Raw genomic sequence first — 18,249 nt, forward strand, 5'->3', positions numbered from 1 at the left:
CAGTAATGGGAGATACGTAGGGTTTCATGTTCCTCAAAAGAGTGATACAGCTAAGGCAACGAAGCATCCCTTGTCTTTTGTTTTCCAGCTCACAGTTAACGAAGCCGCTGCTCAATTGTGTGTGAAGGATAACGCACTGCTGACCCGGAGGGACGAACTCTTTGCACTGGCGCGACAAATATCCCGAGAAGTTACCTACAAATACACTTACCGGACTACCAAGTAAGCTGCTTTTTAAAAAAAAAAAAAAAAGGGAGGGGGAGATCCTAATTGCTTTAATGAGGTTTATTGTATCAGAAAACCTGTTTTTATTTTTCTTGTTCTGCAGTCAGGGTCATAGAATCATAGAAATCTAAAGTTGGAAGGGACCCTGTCATCTAGTCCAACCCCCAAGACCCTGAAATCAAGAGTCCCATTCCCTCCCTAACTCATAGTCCTGATCTGGCCCAATTGCCTTCTAAATCCGGACTGCAGACGGTCCGGGAACCAGCGTGTTTTTACATGAGTAGAATGTGTGCTTTTATTTAAAATGCATCTCTGGGTTATTTGTGGGGCATAGGAATTCGTTCATCCCCCCCCCAAAAAAAATATAGACCGGCCCCCCACCATGTCTGAGGGACAGTGGACCGGCCCCCTGCTGAAAAAGTTTGCTGACCCTGAATTGTGCACACCCCACCCCACCTATTGGGAGCCCATGAGTCTTGGCATTTCCACACCACATTTTTCCTAGTAGTTGCAGAAAATTGTACTTTCCGTAGATCAGGTGGCTTCAACAGGGTTGAAGTTAAAAATCTGACCCCAACCCCGACACGCTAGCTTCCTTTGTACAGGGAGGTTTTTTTATACAAAGGAGCATTTAAACATTCAAATCCTTCTCCACCGCCCATGATCTCTAATGGTAGTCCAGCAAGATTGAACCTTACGTCAGGTTCTTAAACTACAGGACATGCTTTGTGAACCTATCTGGAAATCGAGGCTTAAATGAGAAATTTCAGTTTTCTATCTCTCTGTTGCAGGCAACGATTTTTCCAAGGTGTTTCTTTTTCTGAAGATAAGTGTGCGCTACCTAGTAAAAACCAAACAAAATGTGTTTTCATCTCCTAGGTCTAAATGTGGAGAAAGGGATGAACTGTCACCAAAGAGAATTAAAATAGAGGTACTGTATTTTAACTTCTTCTGTTTAGTTGTAATTGCTAAAACCGACTTGCGTGAGAGAGGAGAGAACCATTAAGGCTTCATTTGGTGAACGGCTATGTTCTGCCTCACTCTCCCATCTGAAAAAAAATCCCTTAAAATACACTGCGTTCTGAATAAATATGCTCCGGTTTATCAAAGGTTCTGTAGTAGTCACTTAAAATATGAGGGCAGTTGAAACAATATAGTGGAGCTTGTGAAGTTGTGAGTTGTGAGAGGAGAACTTGGCCAGTAATCAGGATAAAATATTTCTGTTTCATCTCCCCCTGCACTGCCCCAGTTTTATTTATTTATTGCTTTTAATGGGCAGTTTGAAATTGGTGTTCACCCTTTTCACAGCATTTCTACAGTGGAACAGGCTCAAGAAATTCCTGCATATATACATTTTCTTTTACATTTAGTTATAGTAGCAGTAACACACACACACAGCTGGCCTTTTGCACAGTTACACATGTTCTTCTCTGAAATAAGTAAAAGGAAAAAACCAGCCCATGAGGATGGGGGGGGGGGAGCTTCTCCCCAGAAAGCTTACGAAACCAGGATGTCTCTACTTAATATTTTTTTTCATTGAGAAGATCAGCATGTATTATTTCAGCAGAATACCAGGGGGAGAAAACACGATCTGTATTTAAATATTTCACTTTATAAATATCGGGCTCATTTTACTGGAGAATATTTTTAGGAGTGGAATTTCACTGATGTTACAACCTCATCATAAGGCTCCTGTCTAGCTTCAGCTGTAGATCAGTTAATGGAAGCACAGTCTTGTGCATATTTGCTTATTCCGTTGTGTTAAATGGGGATTGCTGAATACAGCCTCAGTGCCATGCTAGATAAGCAGTGCATGTATCAGGCTAGGTTGTTGTTGTTGTTATTATTAAAAATTGATTTCTATACTGCCCTTTATTAAAGATCTCAAGAGTGGTGTACAACATTAAAAATGTATTTTATGGAGCATAATAATAAAAACATAATTAACGAGCATAGTAGTACAGTGGTACCTCGTAAGTTGAGCAGAATCCATTCCGGAAGTGCGTTCACACTTCCCAAACGTTTGGAAGCTGTGTCGGAGGTGTGGGTTCCAAAGAACGTTCGCAAACTGGAACACTCAAGTGTACAGTACAGTGGTACCTCTGGTTGCGAACGGGATCCGTTCTGGAGCCCTGTTCGCAACCTGAGCAGAATGCAACCCATGTCTGCGTGGGTCGCGATTCGCCGCTTCTGCGCATGCGTGTGATGTCATTTTGAGTGCATGTGCATAGCTGTCAACCTTCCCTTTTTGGCTGGAAATTCCCTTACTCCAGCGCCATTTCCCGCTGCTATCCCGGATTGTTAGATATCCCGTAGACTGTCCCTGGGACAGGTGAGGCTGCTGATCCCTTATTTTCAAATCTGAAAGTTGACAGCTATGCGCATGCCTGAGCGGCGAAACCCAGAAGTAGCCCATTCTGGTACTTCTGGGTTGCTGCGGGACGCAACCTCAAAAGATTTAACCCGAAGCGTCTTTAACCCGAGGTATGACTGTATTCTTGTATAGTACATAGTTTGCGTAGTATACAGCATAATAATAAAAATAATCATAATAACAGTCCCCTTTCTTTAACAGACCATAGATTATTTAATGGCTGAAGGCCTCAGTAAAGAGGAATGTTTTGCCTAGTGCTTAAAGACATATAATGATGGCGCCAGGCGAGCCTCCCTGGGGAGAGCATTCAACAGACGAGGAGCCACCACAGAGAAGACCCGTTATGCTCATAGTAAACCTATTGAAATAAATTAAGCCTCATTTAAGTGTGACTGACATTGGATGTTGCCCTTTATTCCATCATGGTTTTCTTCAGGCAAATCCTGATCCTCTGTACCTCCATTTGAGGAGCACTGGCAACCATTTTCTGCACGTCTTGCTCAGTTAAACGTTCTGGGTCTTTTTGTGCGCTAGAGTATCGTTTGTCCTAAACACAAATAATTTTGTTAAGTAGGTGGAATTTTTATTTTATTTTATTTATTTGTGTTTCATTGTTCGGATCTTCCTAATGGAAGGAAATAACACGGAGAGAAACTCCTGCCAGTAGCTCTGGAAGGTTCTTGCCCTGTCTAATGGATCTTGTTGCCATTAGGGAACAATTTCCTGATAGTCAGAAAAATGAACACATGTATACACACACTCTGGCTTATGGAGGTAATGACTAAACCTAGCAAAAACATGGGAATATATTCAGTATTTTTTCATTTGGTATTTTTTTAAAAATAGATCCAGTTTTAAATAATGTAGCTTGCAGACTAAGTAAATAGGCTGTCAATTTTACCATAATTTCCCTTCTGTGTTGAGGGATATGTGATGCAGCAGGCCAGTAGTTATTTGGATGCATATATTTCCCTGTAAAGGGGTGGCGCTGTGGGTTAAACCACAGAGCCTAGGACTTGCCGATCAGAAGGATGGCGGTTCGAATCCCTGCGACGGGGTGAGCTCCCGTCGCTCGGCCCCTGCTCCTACCAACCTAGCAGTTAGAAAGCACATACAAGTAGATAAATAGGTACCATTCCAGCGGGAAGGCAGACTGTGTTTCTGTGCGCTGCTCTGGTTCGCCAGAAGCGGCTTAGTCATGCTGGCCACATGACCCGGAAGCTGTATGCCGGCTCCCTTGGCGAATAAAGCGAGATGAGCGCTGCAACCCCAGAGTCGGCCATGACTGAACCTAATGGTCAGGGGTCGCTTTACCTTTACCTATTTCCCTGTAAAGGAACGTTTCAGGAAATGGTCCCTTTGGATGCAAAAATTCCTTTGTACAATTCAATTTGTGTGTGTGTGTGTGTGTGTGTGTGTGTGTGTGTGTGTGTGTGCTACCCTGGGAAAATGTCGAGGGCACATTTTTATTCTGTAACTGCTTGTTTTGGGGTGGACTAAAAGTTAAGAGAAATTGCGAGGGAATAATTAGCAACTTACATGTTCCTATAAAAGCCAGTGAGAATTTTGCAAGGGGACTTTGAAAGTCTTGTTACTTTTTGTGCAGCAGGAAAAGGAAGGTAATTGCTGCGATCCGTTCCTGTACGCATAGGCCTGTCCCAAAACTACACCCTAGTAAAAGAGTTAGGTTGCCAAATGCCAAACATCTACGTGTTTCATATATACGTGGATTGTACTTGGTGTTAGTCATACTCAGAGTAGACCCATTGAAATTGATGGCTAGGAGTAACTTAAGCCCATTATTTCCTGTGGCTTGATTGTACAGTCGTACCTTGGAAGTCAAACGCAATCCGTTCCGGGAGTCCGTTCGACTTCCAAAACGTTCGGAACCCAAGGCGCGGCTTCCGATTGGCTGCAGGAAGCTTCAAGGGAAAGCAGAGCAATACGTTTGGCACCAGCTTGGCTGCAGGAGTTGCTGGCAGGAGGCGTACAAGGCACCATCCAACAGTCTTAGGGACTCTACTCTGGATTTGTGTAGGATTTATTCCTTAGCCTTTTCTTCTCCTGAAGATCTCCTGCAAGGTAGCAGAGGTTTAGGTCCAGCGTTTTTTCCTTCTCCTAGATGGGCTAGGGACGCGGGTGGCGCTGTGGGTTAAACCACAGAGCCTAGGACTTGCCGATCAGAAGGTCGGTGGTTCAAATCCCCGCAACGGGGTGAGCTCCTGTTGCTCAGTCCCTGCTCCTGCCAACCTAGCAGTTCAAAAGCACGTCAAAGTGCAAGTAGATAAATAGGTACCATTCCAGCGGGAAGGCAGACTGTGTTTCCGTGCGCTGCTCTGGTTCGCCAGAAGCGGCTTAGTCATGCTGGCCACATGACCCGGAAGCTGTACGCCGGCTCCCTCGGCCAATAAAGCGAGATGAGCGCCACAACCCCAGAGTCGTCCAAGACTGGACTTAACTGTCAGGGGTCCCTTTACCTTTACTAGGTGGGCTACCTTCCCAGGTTGACGAGCCCCATTTGCCCCTCAATTCCCTCTACAGCATCTGCAGAGACTGCCTTCTTGACCATTGGACCAACTATTGATCTTGCCTGCTCAATCTGCCAATACCTGTCTCTATGGAACAAGCAAGCAAATAATCCTTACCCCTGGTAATGCTTGAAACAAAGAATGCTTGCTGTTTTTTTGTTAAACAGTAAAACAATAAACAGGGCGGTGATGCAATGACTACTGCAATCAACACAGGAGGAGGAAGTTTAACAAACTGAAGGACATCGTCCTCTTTCTATGTTCCTCCCGATGGAAACATGCAGATGGGGACAGATATACCCTGCTTTAAGTCGTTTACATACCGCCTTCTCTTGTGTATTATTGACGACAAAGCTCGATGACTAAGCTCTTTAGCAACGAAACATCGGATTACCAGAACGACGTCCAAGCACTGAACCAGTGATTTATATCACAAGTGGACTCTTTATTACTCCATTTGCAATTGTTTGAGATAATATCTATTTTGGAATGAGAAGAAATGAGCACTGAACCACTGATATATTACAAGCAAACTCTTTACTTACTGCGCTTGCTATTGTTTAAGAAAAAACCTATTTGGGAAAGAAACTACTTTTTGCCATTTTTATGGATGTTCAGTGTTTGTTTACAGATAGTTGCCTTGGTGATATTGTGCCGTTTGTTTGCTAAAGACAAGGGGGAATATGGTTTTCCTCATTGAGGCATAGTAACTTTTCAAGATTTCAGCCTGTCTGGCATTGTTCTTGCAAACACCTCCCGTACAGCGGCAGGTGGTGGTCCCCCCCCCCCTTTTAAAAAAAGCTTAAGTTCTGGAAGTGCTATACAGCTTGCTGAAGCATGAGCCAGAAACTTTTATAGATGGATCCTTAACCCTTGAATACATACACCAAACTATTTTTTCTCTTGCCACCTCAGTTCTCCGGCTTAGATGAAGACTGAAACGCAGGAGCCCAGATTGTCACTACAGTCATACCTTGGTTTTCGAACAGCCTAGTTCTCGAACGTTTCGGCTCCCGAACGCCGCAAACCCAGAAGTGACTGTTCCAGTTTGTGAACTACTTTTGGAAGCCAAACATCTGACACGGCCTTCCGTGGCTTCCGATTGGCTGCAGGGTCTTCCTGCAGCCAATCGGAAGCTGCGCTTTGGTTTCCCAACGCTTTGGAAGTCGAATGGACTTCCGGAACGGATTCCATTTGACTTCCAAGGTATGACTGTACTGTTAATTCCCCTTCTGCCTTTCCACCGACGTCAGTGCGTATAAAACACTGCCATTTTGATCTCGGGAGGCGTTTAACGCCTCTTTTCCGCAGGTGGAAATGATTGCACACACACGCACACCCTCGGGGTGTGATGTGAAATGGTTTTTCCCCAGTATAATAAAGAGGAGGGTTTTCCTCCCTCCCTCTCAGAGATGGAGGCGCCTGAGAGCAGGACTGCGTGGGCAAGCAAACCTACGGACGGCGTTGCAAACATCACCTCTGCAGGGGGAAGGAGTTTTGCATAAGCAACACAAAAGAAAGAGGGTGGAGGGGTGTGTGTGTGTGTGCAGGCAAAGCATATCACAAATTACACCCGATTACCTGTGAAAGCCTCCCCCCTCCTTCCCTCATGTGACCTCTCCCTTTTCTCGATGGAGTGGGTGGGTTAGTTTGCAGGGAGAGGCGGGGGCGGAATCCCGGGAAAATGACAAGCGCTGGGAGCCGAGTGGGCGGGAGAAGGAATGCAGCAATTAGGTTCGGATTTGGGAGTAGCTATTAATGAGTTGCGGCGAGGTCCCTGAATGCCTTCTCACGTGCGACGAAACAAAAGCAATATTTTAGTTACATGAAGTTCCCACCCTCCCTCTTCAGCAGCTGCCTTGATCCGTGGGTGTGGATGTAAGTGTGGACTTGATGTGGGTGCCCCCTCATTTAGGATTTGCTGAAAAGATTTTGAAATTTTGAATGCAGAAAGGGGAGGTTTGGGGGAGTCCGAGAAGTGAGGTTTATGAAAAAAAGGTTATGAAATTATACATGTTTGTTTGTCTTTTTATCTGTTTGTATTGTGTATAAAAAATTGTAAAACCAATGATGTGGGTGCCCCCTCACTCTCTCCCCCCCCCAAGTCCATGACACTGACAGCACACAAGGCTTTGTGTCTTTTTCCCAGAGGAAGCACAGCAAAATCACTGGCGGTTGAAAGAAAGCTCTTCTCCCTTCAGCGCTGTTATTTTGTGCAGAAAAGGGTGTGTGGCTAAGGGTCCCCCCCCCCCACAAAAAAATACAGGATTGAGAGTTGGCAGGGCATGTGAGACAGACAACAGAGTCATTACAGTCCTATGGACTAAGCGGTACAAAGGCATTCTGCCGCCGAACAGCACATCCGTAAGCGGAGGTGGCGGGAAGATGGATGAGAGGGTGAAACTTGAAAGATTCAGTGGGAGTTAGAGACCTAGAGGGAAATGGAAGGGGTGGGTGGGTAGCTGGGAGGGCTGGAGGGAGGGGGGGAAGAGGTTTGGCGTTCATGTCAGCATGAGTTATAAGGTGGGGAGAGAAAGAACGAGGGGAAAAGAACGAGGGTATGCCCACGCCGCTGCCAAGCAGGGTTGAAAAGCAAGAGGGTGTGGGATTTCTTTCTCTCCCCTAAGATCACAAAGAACAGAAGCGGTGCAATCTGGTGTTCGTGTAGGAGAAGTGTTTGGCGGAGGGGAAGAAAGCGCCTGTGGGGCTTGGGAACATCTGCTCAAAGAAATCGCTTTAAGAACAGCCAAGTTGGAAGGGAGCACGCTGGGTGTGTTTGATAGAGCAGGCCACAGAGAGCAACGGGGAGAAAGGAACATTTGGCTATCAAGACACTCTTCACCCCCTGCTTCTTCCGTTAGGGTTCCTTTTCATAGATTTTTAAATATTTTTTTTAAAAAATCAATTTTATTAAAGGTTTTCAACATATAATATAGTCATGCCTTGGATCTCAAACGCCTTGGCTCCCGAACAGGTCGGCTCCCAAACAATCAAAACCCAGAAGTGAGCCAGGTTAAAAACGTTCTTTGGAAACTGAATGTCCAGCGGGGTTTCTGATTGGCTGTAGGAGCTTCCTGCAGCCAATCGGAAGCCGCGCTTCGGTTTCTGAACATTTTGGAAGTCGAACAGACTTCCGGAAAAGGATTCCATTCGACTTCCAAGGCATGACTGTACAACATTAAAAACAACAACAAGCAAAGCTAATACCTTAAAAGATCAAAATAATAAAAAGGAAAAGAAAAGGGAGAGTGAGAAACCACACCCAAACAAACACAAAATTGTATATTCTATCAACCTATCTTCAGTTCACAAACATGAGATCCACGTCTTCCCTGCTCCCATCTTTCTCCGCCTCATGCCTGACAAAAACCACTCTGTCTCTCACACAGATATTTTCTATCCATCTTCTCTCTGAATTCATCTTCGTATCATCTTCATATCATACTTATAAGAAATATTATTTAATATTAATTTTAAAAACCTATCAAAAACTTAATAAGAAAGAGAAAAAAATAGGTACTCTCTCTTTTTTAAAAAAAACATACAGTGGTGCCCCGCAAGACGAATGCCTCGCAAGACGAAAAACTCGCCAGACGAAAGGGTTTTTCGGTTTTGTGTTGCTTCGCTAGACGAATTTCCCTATGGGCTTGCTTCGCAAGACGAAAACGTCTTGCACTTTTTTTTTAAAAGCCGCTTGAAGAGGCGCAGTTGCGGCGGACCGTGCTTCGCAAGACGAAAAACATCGCAAGACGAAAAGACTCGCGGAACGAATTATTTTCGTCTTGCGAGGCACCACTGTACACTTTTCTTTCAAAGTGACATCCCAGGAAGAAGTAGGCGGGTTACGGATTTTACTTCTTTCTCTCTTTTTCTGCAGGGTGGTTGCGATGCAGCGCGAAAGCATGTTAAGTAGTTGCCACTCAGACTTAGGGCTTGTAGTGGCATTTCAGGGTGATGAGCCACAATGCTTGCTCCAAGCCACCTGGGCTCGGAAGGAAGAGTCATATACAACCCTGGGCAGCTTCCAAAAAAGCAAGGGTAAAAGAGACTAGCTGGGTAGGAATGGGTATAGGAAGTTCCAGTCACGTTCACTCCGGACCTCTCTGTTTGTTTCCATTCTTCCTCCAAATAAGCAGTGTTATCGTTGTGCAATTATCAGTGAAACATGTGGTTGAAGCAGTGGTTTGAATGGTGCCTAGAATGGTGGTCAGGGGTGCCGTGGGCAACACTGGCCTCTGTCCCTCTTTCTTTTCCTCCTTCCTCTGATGCCCTCTTGCGTCTCTGCCTCCCAAAGACTTGCACGGTTGTTTGTTGCAGCAGCCCTGGCTACAAGCTCTCCAGGCAAATGGTGCCTCTGGGGCTGTCCAGGGGGCGCTTCCCAGGCCCCTGTGGGGCAGTGTGAGGAGGCACCTCTCTTTGGGGCATTGAGGAGCAGCTCAGAAACCAGGGGCGGCAGCAGCGGCTGCCCAGAGGACTCCCAAGGAGAGGAGGCTGAGGGAACCCCCAACAAGGGTGGGTATTCGAAAAAGGGTGTAAAGGTACCGCTGACCGTTAGGTCCAGTCGTAGACAACTCTGGGGTTGCGCGCTCATCTTGCTCTATAGGCCGAGGGAGCCGGCATTTGTCCGCAGACAGCTTCTGGAGGTCATGTGGCCAGCATGACTAAGCCGCTTGTGGCGAACCAGAGCAGTGCACGGAAACGCCGTTTACCTTCCTGCTGGAGCGGTACCTATTTATCTACTTGCACTTTGACGTGCTTTCAAACTGCTAGGTTGGCAGGAGCAGGGACCAAGAAACGGGAGCTCACCCCGTCGCGGGGATTCGAACCTCCGACCTTCTGATCAGCAAGCCCTAGGCTCTGTGGTTTAGACCACAGCGCCACCCGCGTGCCTTCAAAAAAGGGTGAGAGGCTGCCAACTCTGCAGGCAAGGGGGTGACATAACCGGGCTCCTCAGCCCCACAGGGGTGCTGCAGAAAGAATGCAGTTGGTCAAGGGAGCCGTGGACTTTAAAAGGTCGAAAAGCTCTGGGTTAAAGGTTTAAATACTGCTGGTCGCAGCCACCTTCCTCTTCTCCTCTCTCTGCCGCTGCAGCCATGGTGGGGATGGAAAGTCAGAGGAGCTTTGCCTTGCCACTTAGGACAACTGCGTTCACAGTGCTGTGAGCAAGATCGCAGCGCTCTTCAGGAGTTCATAGCAAATTCATGTAAAGGTTGCGGTAGAGTCACTAGTGCAAGCCCTGCTCCCAGCAAAGCCTTCCCCCATTGAGCGGGGAAATCTGAAGAGAGCTTCTAACCACATCAGTTCATTCAGCAATAGAGGTTTGGGCAGCACCCATGATTTTGGGGTGGGGTGGGGCATCCACTATCCCATCGCCACCTGTTGCTTGAGCACCCAAATGAGGCTTGTCGCAGGTGCCTGTTTTGCGAAAGCTGCCCTTGTAGGCTGATGAGCACCAAGCATATTTAAAGCACGTCTTCTTAAATGCGAGTTTATGGTAATCAGGAATTTCTAGGGAGCAAACTTTGCAGCTTTTTGCTCTGTGAGGGACAGCTGATTTCGGTCCACTATGCTTCCCGTTACAGTTCCAAGCCTTTTGGTGGGGGGTGGGGGTTTAGCAATGGCTCACCAGCGGTTCTGGTTTGTCATTCAGAAAAAGGAGTTGTAATGTGACGTTATGCAACATGGGCTTCCTTTTTGCTGTACGTTTTCGTGCTTTCACAACAGAATGAAAGCACCGTGGCTGCGTTTGGAAACTGCTTGCTGATAAGGTTACTTATTTATTTCCCTTCCATCCTAATGTCTTAACTTGCACAAAGCAGACCTTTTGATATTCCTGATTGAAATTCCTAAATAAAACTTCAAGGAGTCTTTTGCTACCTTAAAAGCCAGCACATTTATTGTGCCACAAGCTTTCATTTAGGTAGAACAACTTGCACTCGAAGCATTTCTTTGTGCCTTTAAAAGAACCTACTTTTGTTCTACACTTGCTCAGCTTCAAAACCTTGAAACATTTATTTTTGCCCTTAAAATAACGGCTAAAGAACTATTCTCTCGCTCTACACGCACACCATTGGCTGTAGTGATGATTTAAGACTGGAAAAATATCTTGTGAATCGAAACATTCTGAAATAGTCTTTCCCTGCTTTTTCATGTTTGCAGGATGGCTTCCCTGACTTCCACGACGCAGTCCAGAGTTTTTACCAGCAGGATTCAGTCAAAATACAACAGGCATTGTCAAAAGGAAAGTGTGAAGACCTGGCAGCGCTTGGCTCACAGGTAAACAACCTAGGGGCTGCAATAAAAGGCTTCCTCGTATTAATGCTTCTTACAGAACAATCGCAGTTCTTTCCTTACAGGACACTCTGTCCCCGTTCTGCAGATCAAGGGGTCCTTCTGACCTGGCTGCGATCGTTTCACTTCTAGTGTAGGTGGTATGACTCACGACTGGTTTTTTTTTTTGAAAACGGCATGCTCAAACAAACACGCACTCGTAATGGCTACAGCTTTATCTTCATTCATAGTAAGGGGATGAAGATTTTAACTGACCGGAGCAAGGGGCACCTTTCAGTGTTTTCTGCCTCTTTGTCAGTACAGAGTTTGGCATCTGGGCAGATAACCACACCAGATCCCCCATAATCACCTGTCTAAGCTGTGCTGCCTTTGACTTTATGGAGGAAACTTGAGACTGAGAGCTCTCATTCTTCACCCCTATTGTCCTTCCTTCCTGACTGCTCAGACTCTGCCTCTTCTAATGCTGGTGTGCTAGAACTTATCACCTGCTTCATGAAGTGTAGGCAGGTGACATAGCGCAGATCTTGTGCAGACTCGAAAGTGTGTTGTGCTGATACTTCAGTCGAGACCCAACAGCTCTCTGGGCCATTGCAAGATGAGCAGCGCAGATAGCAGAGGGGATAATCCCTACCAGAGTGCTGCTGCCTTGCTAGAGGGAACTCGCTGCGCTGCTGAACATGGTGATATCCTGTACAATTATGCTTCTCTGAGATCTCCTCCACTTCAGCCTCTACACCTGACTAGCTAGCCCTCGTCAGAAGCCCCGCCAGTGTCAAATGCTGCCTGCTGTGATTGTGCAGTGTGAGATACATTTTTGTGTGGGATTTAAAAAGGAACTAAGCAGTCCCTTAAAAAAGGAACAGCTGAGAAAAGATAAAAATAAATAGGTAATGAAGATAAATACTGGCTCCTTTCAAATCTTCATAACCTTGTAGTTCTTTTTTATGGAAAAAATGTGGGGGAACCCGTCACAAAGTTTGTTTGTTTGTCTGTTGCGGGCCCAGCTGCAGTGCCACACGCCCCGGGCAGTGGCTAAATGTAAGATGTGATTAATAAATCCAAGCAGACAATGATCTGGATTAAAAAATGCCCACGACTTCATTGATTACAGATATAGGTGGATGTTTGGCCCAGGCATTGGGTCTATATATCTTTCAACCTCCCAGACAAAAAATATTATTTAATTTTAAAAAGGTAAGGAACTTAGTTCCCTCGAATTCCTGCTCAACGTCCCCCCCCCCCACCGTCAATACAGTATATTACGAGGACCAATTACTTGGCCAGTCCAAGGCATTTATTGATTCAAATCGAACTATACTTAAATGGTATATGTAGGTATACAGTTATTACAGACCAGTACACAACAAACACAGAACGGAAGATTACTCTGTTGTGCCATGCTGCCTCATTCCACACCGGGCTGAGCATGTTCGATTTCATTTTACTTTCGAGCTGGTTAGATTCTCACCATCTGGGACTGGGCATCAGGAGCAGTTTCACTTTCAGGCCTCTGGAAAAAATAATCCCTGAAACCACACCTGCTCTCTTGGTTTAGCCATGCCGTGGGTTCTGCGCTTACATTTTTTAAATCCATAGGAGCACCGATGTCCTCGGATCCCCTCCGAGGAATAATAATAATAATAATAATAATAATAATAATAAATTTTATTTATATCCCACCCTCCCCAGCCGAAGCCAGGCTCAGGGCAGCTAACAACAATAAAATAATACAACATTCGAAAATTATTTCATTATAAAATTAATTCAGATCAAATTGATGGCAACCATTGGGCCAGAGTTCTGTGAAGATTGCCAAAGGAGGGAGTCAGGCTGTGCCCTGGCCAAAGGCCTGTTGGAACAGCTCTGTCTTGCAGGCCCTGCGGAAAGATGTCAAGTCCTGCAGGGCCCTAGTCTCTTGTGACAGAGCGTTCCACCAGATCGGAGCCACAGCCAAAAAAGCCCTGGCTCTAGTTGAGGCCAGCCTAACCTCTCTGTGGCCTGGGACCTCCAAGATGTTTTTGTTTGAAGACCGTAAGTTCCTCTGTCGGACATACCAGGAGAGGCAGTGCCATAGGTACAGTATGGCAACATATTGTGGTAGTTATATGAGGCATTCGTTTTCTGAATCAGCGGTGAGTCTGTTTCTGTTGATGGACTTCCAAGGTCACCCTTGAGATGCTCAGCATCAGTATTATGAGGCTTGGCTGCCAGAAGATGTGCTATGAGTGTTGTGACATGTCTCTGTGCACCGGATAACGCAAGAAAACAAACCAAACCAGGACAGTGTCTCCTTGTGAACATCGCTGACGTTGTACAAGGGAAAGTTGTGCTAGATCAAAAAGCCTGCACCTAGCACCATGTGAACTTATACCTGGTTTCCAATAGGTGGCAAGCGGCTTCACGGCAAGCAACAGATTGGCATCAAAATTATTTAAGAAGTTATCAAGTGAGTCAGCCACTTCATTACAGACAGCACCAATGTGTCTCCTATCAGATTCATACTGATGTCAGCATCGCCCTTCAGCCAGTGCCACCAACTGGACTCATCCACTTCAGCCCCGACTGGGCTAGGTGAGCTGAGTAGCACTTCCAGAGACCACCTTCTGCACAGGAACAGGTCAAAGTGCTGTGGACTCACAGCTTAGAGTTGTGAGCACCGGATTCACTTCCACAAGAAGACAGTCGTCGCACAGCAGAGTCTAGCAGAGTATATATGACTCGGAGTGCAGCTCTGTAAAATATCTTCTTTATTCTATAACTACAACTATAATGCACAACTATATACAGAGCTTAATAGGTCTAAGCATAAATGAATGCTGCACTGCACTGAGTGTCTGCAGCTGCTCTTAGCAGCAACCTTATTTCTACACACGATCTCTAACACTCAGTCTCTCTCTCTCTCTCCGACACTGACTGACTGACTGACTTGGTGCTGGAGCAGAATAAGTAGAGAGCAGAACACGCCTCCTCCTCTCTGGAGAATCAGCAGACTCCTCAGGAGATTCTTGGATATGGGAGGGGTGAAATCTCCTCAACTGATGGCATTTCTTGCTTTGGGTTTGTGAGCTCTCTGTCCTCATCTGAGTTTCTTCTACCATCACAGTTCTATCTGGTTGTGCAATGGCTTCATCCTTTTAAGCACTGACGCACTCACCAATCAAATGCCGTTCTTTCAGTGCTGAGAGCTTCAATTTTTACTGGTGTAGCTTCTTCACGTGGAGGATGCTGAGCTCATCTCCTTGTAGCTGCTTCCTGTACCTGCTGAAGACCATAATTACATCAGCTAGAAAAGCCCCAAGGAAGAGTTTTTCCTCATCAAGGAGGAACGCAAGAAATCCGCATGCCAGTTTCTATTCATACTTCTTGAAGGAGAGGCCTAGAGAATGTCAGGAAGCTAGTACAGTGGAACCTTGGTTCTCGAACTTAATCCGTTCCAGGTTTCCGTTCGACTCCCGAAATGGTTCGAAAACCGAGGCACGGCTTCCAATTGGCTGCAGGAGCTTCCTGCACTCAATTGGAAGCCGCGTCGGACATCCGGCTTCCAAAAAACGTTCGCAAAGCGGAAGACTCGCTTCCGGGTTTGCGGTATCTGGGAGCTGATTTGTTCAGGAACCAAGGTACCACTGTATTGTATTCACAGGTGAGAAGGAAAACTCGGTCCACCTGACCTCAGAAAGCTTGGGGAGTATAATGAGACAGCTGTTACTGGATCTGAAGCCTGGTGTGTGGAAATACATAGAGAGCTTGCGCAAAGACCATTGCACCTGTGGCTACAGATTAAACCAGATTGCTGTATGCACTGGAGATGTGGATCTGAAGGGAGAGATAAATAAAAAATACCAGCCACCAAGCGAAACAGTTATGCTATAGGCATGGGTAGGAGTGTAACTAACCTCTTGGAAAGGGAACATTCAGTGATAGAGGATGAGATTGTCCTGCAGCGAAAGTGCTAAAGCACTTCCACCACCTGTGGAAACGTGATGACTTCAAAATCTGAAAGCTTGCTTTGACTTTGATTAAGGACTCATCTAAATCCCGTGCACACCCCTACTATGGAACATTTAACCTACACATTTTCAGAATTGCAATTCTGCCTTTTTCCAAATGATCTACATCACAGTAATGGAAATAGATCACATTCAGAGTTCTCTTGGCATTGATAAGTTTGCACTCTCTTTTAGCAGGTTGTTGATTATCTTTCTCCTGTAGTGTGTAAGGCCCTGGTCTTTCTCCAGGCGAAACTTTCACACTGTTTCCCCCCACAATCATACTGCCATGCTACACTTTTCAGAATGGCAGATTGCTGGCATTTAAAAAAAAAAAAAAATTGGATAGTGCTATTTCCAAAAATAAAGCTTGAGGGAAATCTTGCCATAATTGTATTTGCAATTCTTCAAAGAAGGAAAAAAAGTTGCTGTTGAAATATTAATTGATTGATTGATTACAAATAGGCACCCAAAATGGGCAGGGGCTCATTCTGAAGGGTCATAAAGATGCCAAAATGTTTAAGTGGGTTGAAAATAGCTGTAGATTTGTTTTCCTTTCCGTTTTTTTGTTTGATTTTGGTACCCCAGTAGGATGGGAGGGGGAAGTTTGGAACAGAGTAGAGAATTCTGATTAACTTTGAGAATTTCCCCCAGTCAAATTCTGAGTGGAAGCAGCTTGCTGTAGATTTCAGCTAATTGTTATTTTCTCTCAAGTCTGCAAAAACAACAACAATCATGATGTGACCAGATGTACAAGTGTACTGAGATTCTTCTTGTGTTGTGTTTTACCTGTTTTCCCGAGTGCTGGTACAACACCAAAAGAAAACAATCCTGACTATCGCATTATGATTGCTTTTTTGGAGTGTTTTATCAGTCAGCATTGAGAGGGATTAATAACCAGGCAATGACTCTCAGATTCTGTCATCCTTACCTTTTGCTGGCTCCCTGATTTCCTTTTGCTTGGAGATCACCAGCTCCACTGCTGGTTGTCCGTCTCCTCCTTCCATGATTCAGCCTTTCGTAGATAATTCAGTCTCCTCCCTCCATAATTCAGCCTTCGTAGGATTCCTGGCTAAGACTATGCCATTTTGCTGTACAGTACTTCACTTAGCATCTGGTTGGTGTAAAACGACTGTACTTAGTAATTGTAATTGTTATGTACTGAAGTTCTCACCCTGGGCCAGCAGGGGGATACTGTAGATAGTTCAGGTCCACATATGCAAATAAGGGATCGAAAGTGACGTTCAGTGATTGGATAGTTACAGAAAGTTGTTACAGTTACGTTGTACTGGAGCTCTATATAAGCAGGCTGGCTGAACCCTTCAGTTCACTTCTGTTCTGGTCTGTGAATAAACAAGAGCTGTTTGAAGAATCACTGTATCGTCTGATATGTTCACCCACAACTTAACAGTAATTGTGGCAAGTCCCTAAATCTGCCTTTGTCTCAATTGCAGCCGGAGAAGATGATGGCCAAGCAGATGGAGTTTCTCTGCAGCCAAGCTGGCTTGGAGAGACGCCTTTCCACAGGCCTCTACAGACAAAATTCAGAAGAGCATTGTGCCAATGGCTTGACATCGGATTATGGTGTTGGGCAAGGTACAGTAGCTTCCAGGCATGTATTTGCCATCACACATCTGTTTTAGAATTGTCAGCGTTCGTGAGACTGGTGCAACAGCGACGATTGCTAAATTATGACGAAATGAAATTTCCTGTGGTTAATTATTTCTTGGGAGAATATTGTGGGGGCAGAAATGTAGTCTGTGTACATACTGTGTTAGGAGAAATAAACCCTATGAGACCTAGATTCCTTCGTGGTTGCCTCTCCTGCGGTTGTTCCCACCTGGCTTGGGTCATCCACATGATCTCACAAGCATTTTGCTAGTTCCAGACCATGCCTACAATGGCTGCTATGAAAAGAGCTTCATGTTTCCATACCACACGCAATATAGAAGCAGTCAGGCTACATGGGTGGAAGACTTTTAAGTTGCCCTTAGGATTGCGAGAGGAGCAAGGGCTACCACAGCTCTGAGATATTGTTTATTGACTTGCATTTCCCCAAAAGAAGACCCTGGACAGTGAACTGTAAGGGAGACGCGGAGATCTAAAAAGAGGCCATAATTTCTGGCACAACAAGCCTTTTGCTTATGTTTATTTTTGATTCAGATTTGTCATGGCTAGTGGCTAGTACAATAAAGTTAATTGGAACGGATTGGACTTACATTTATTTATTTACAGTTGCCCTGTCCCAGTTCCTGCCAACCTAGCAGTTCAAAAGCACACACCAGTGCAAGTAGATAAATAGGTACCGCTGTGGCGGGAAGGTAAAGGGTGTTTCCATGCGCTCTGGCACTCGTCACAGTCCTCCGTGTGCCAATAGCAGTTTAGTTATGCCAGCTACATGATCCAGAAAGCTGTCTGTGTACAAACGCCTGAAGCGAGATGAGCGCCACACCCGATAGTTGCCTTTGGACCTAACTGTCCAGGGGTCCTTTACCTTTCTACCTTTTACAATGTTTTGTTTTTACTATGTAAGTCACTTTGAGGCACCTGAGTGCAAATATTTCGGAAATCTTGTAAGTGGTGTAGAGCCTGAAAGACAGCAAAAGATCATTAAATTGAAAACAAATACAATGGAACCTCGGTTGTCGAACGTAATCCGTTGGGAAGACTGTTCAACTTCAAAAATGTTTGACAACCAAGGCGCAATGTGCGGTCAGCAAAGTCAATGGAGAAAATGGAGAAACTCGCCTTGGAAGCCGTTTGACTTCTGAGGAACGTTCGAAAACGGAAGCATTCACTTCTGGGTTTTTGGTGTTCGGGTTCCGAATCTTTTGGCTTCCGAGGC

At 45.4% G+C, this 18,249-nt stretch overlaps 1 protein-coding gene and 1 long non-coding RNA gene across 2 annotated transcripts in view; one reads left to right on the forward strand and one right to left on the reverse strand.

Annotated features, from left to right (window-relative positions):
• The window catches only part of NAB1 (NGFI-A binding protein 1), a 50,569-nt gene that overhangs the window by 27,134 nt on the left and 5,186 nt on the right, over positions 1-18,249 (forward strand). The window contains exons 3-6 of the mRNA XM_081180716.1: positions 89-222; positions 1,105-1,156; positions 11,287-11,403; positions 16,859-17,000. Of these exons, the coding sequence (XP_081036842.1) occupies positions 89-222; positions 1,105-1,156; positions 11,287-11,403; positions 16,859-17,000 (445 nt within the window). The remainder of the gene's footprint in view (positions 1-88; positions 223-1,104; positions 1,157-11,286; positions 11,404-16,858; positions 17,001-18,249) is intronic.
• LOC308581995 overlaps positions 1-18,249 on the reverse strand; it is a 35,762-nt gene that overhangs the window by 12,695 nt on the left and 4,818 nt on the right. The gene's annotated exons all lie outside the window — the stretch shown is intronic.

Source organism: Podarcis bocagei (assembly GCF_964188305.1).
Source record: "Podarcis bocagei genome assembly, chromosome: 1".
Taxonomy (NCBI): domain Eukaryota; kingdom Metazoa; phylum Chordata; class Lepidosauria; order Squamata; family Lacertidae; genus Podarcis; species Podarcis bocagei.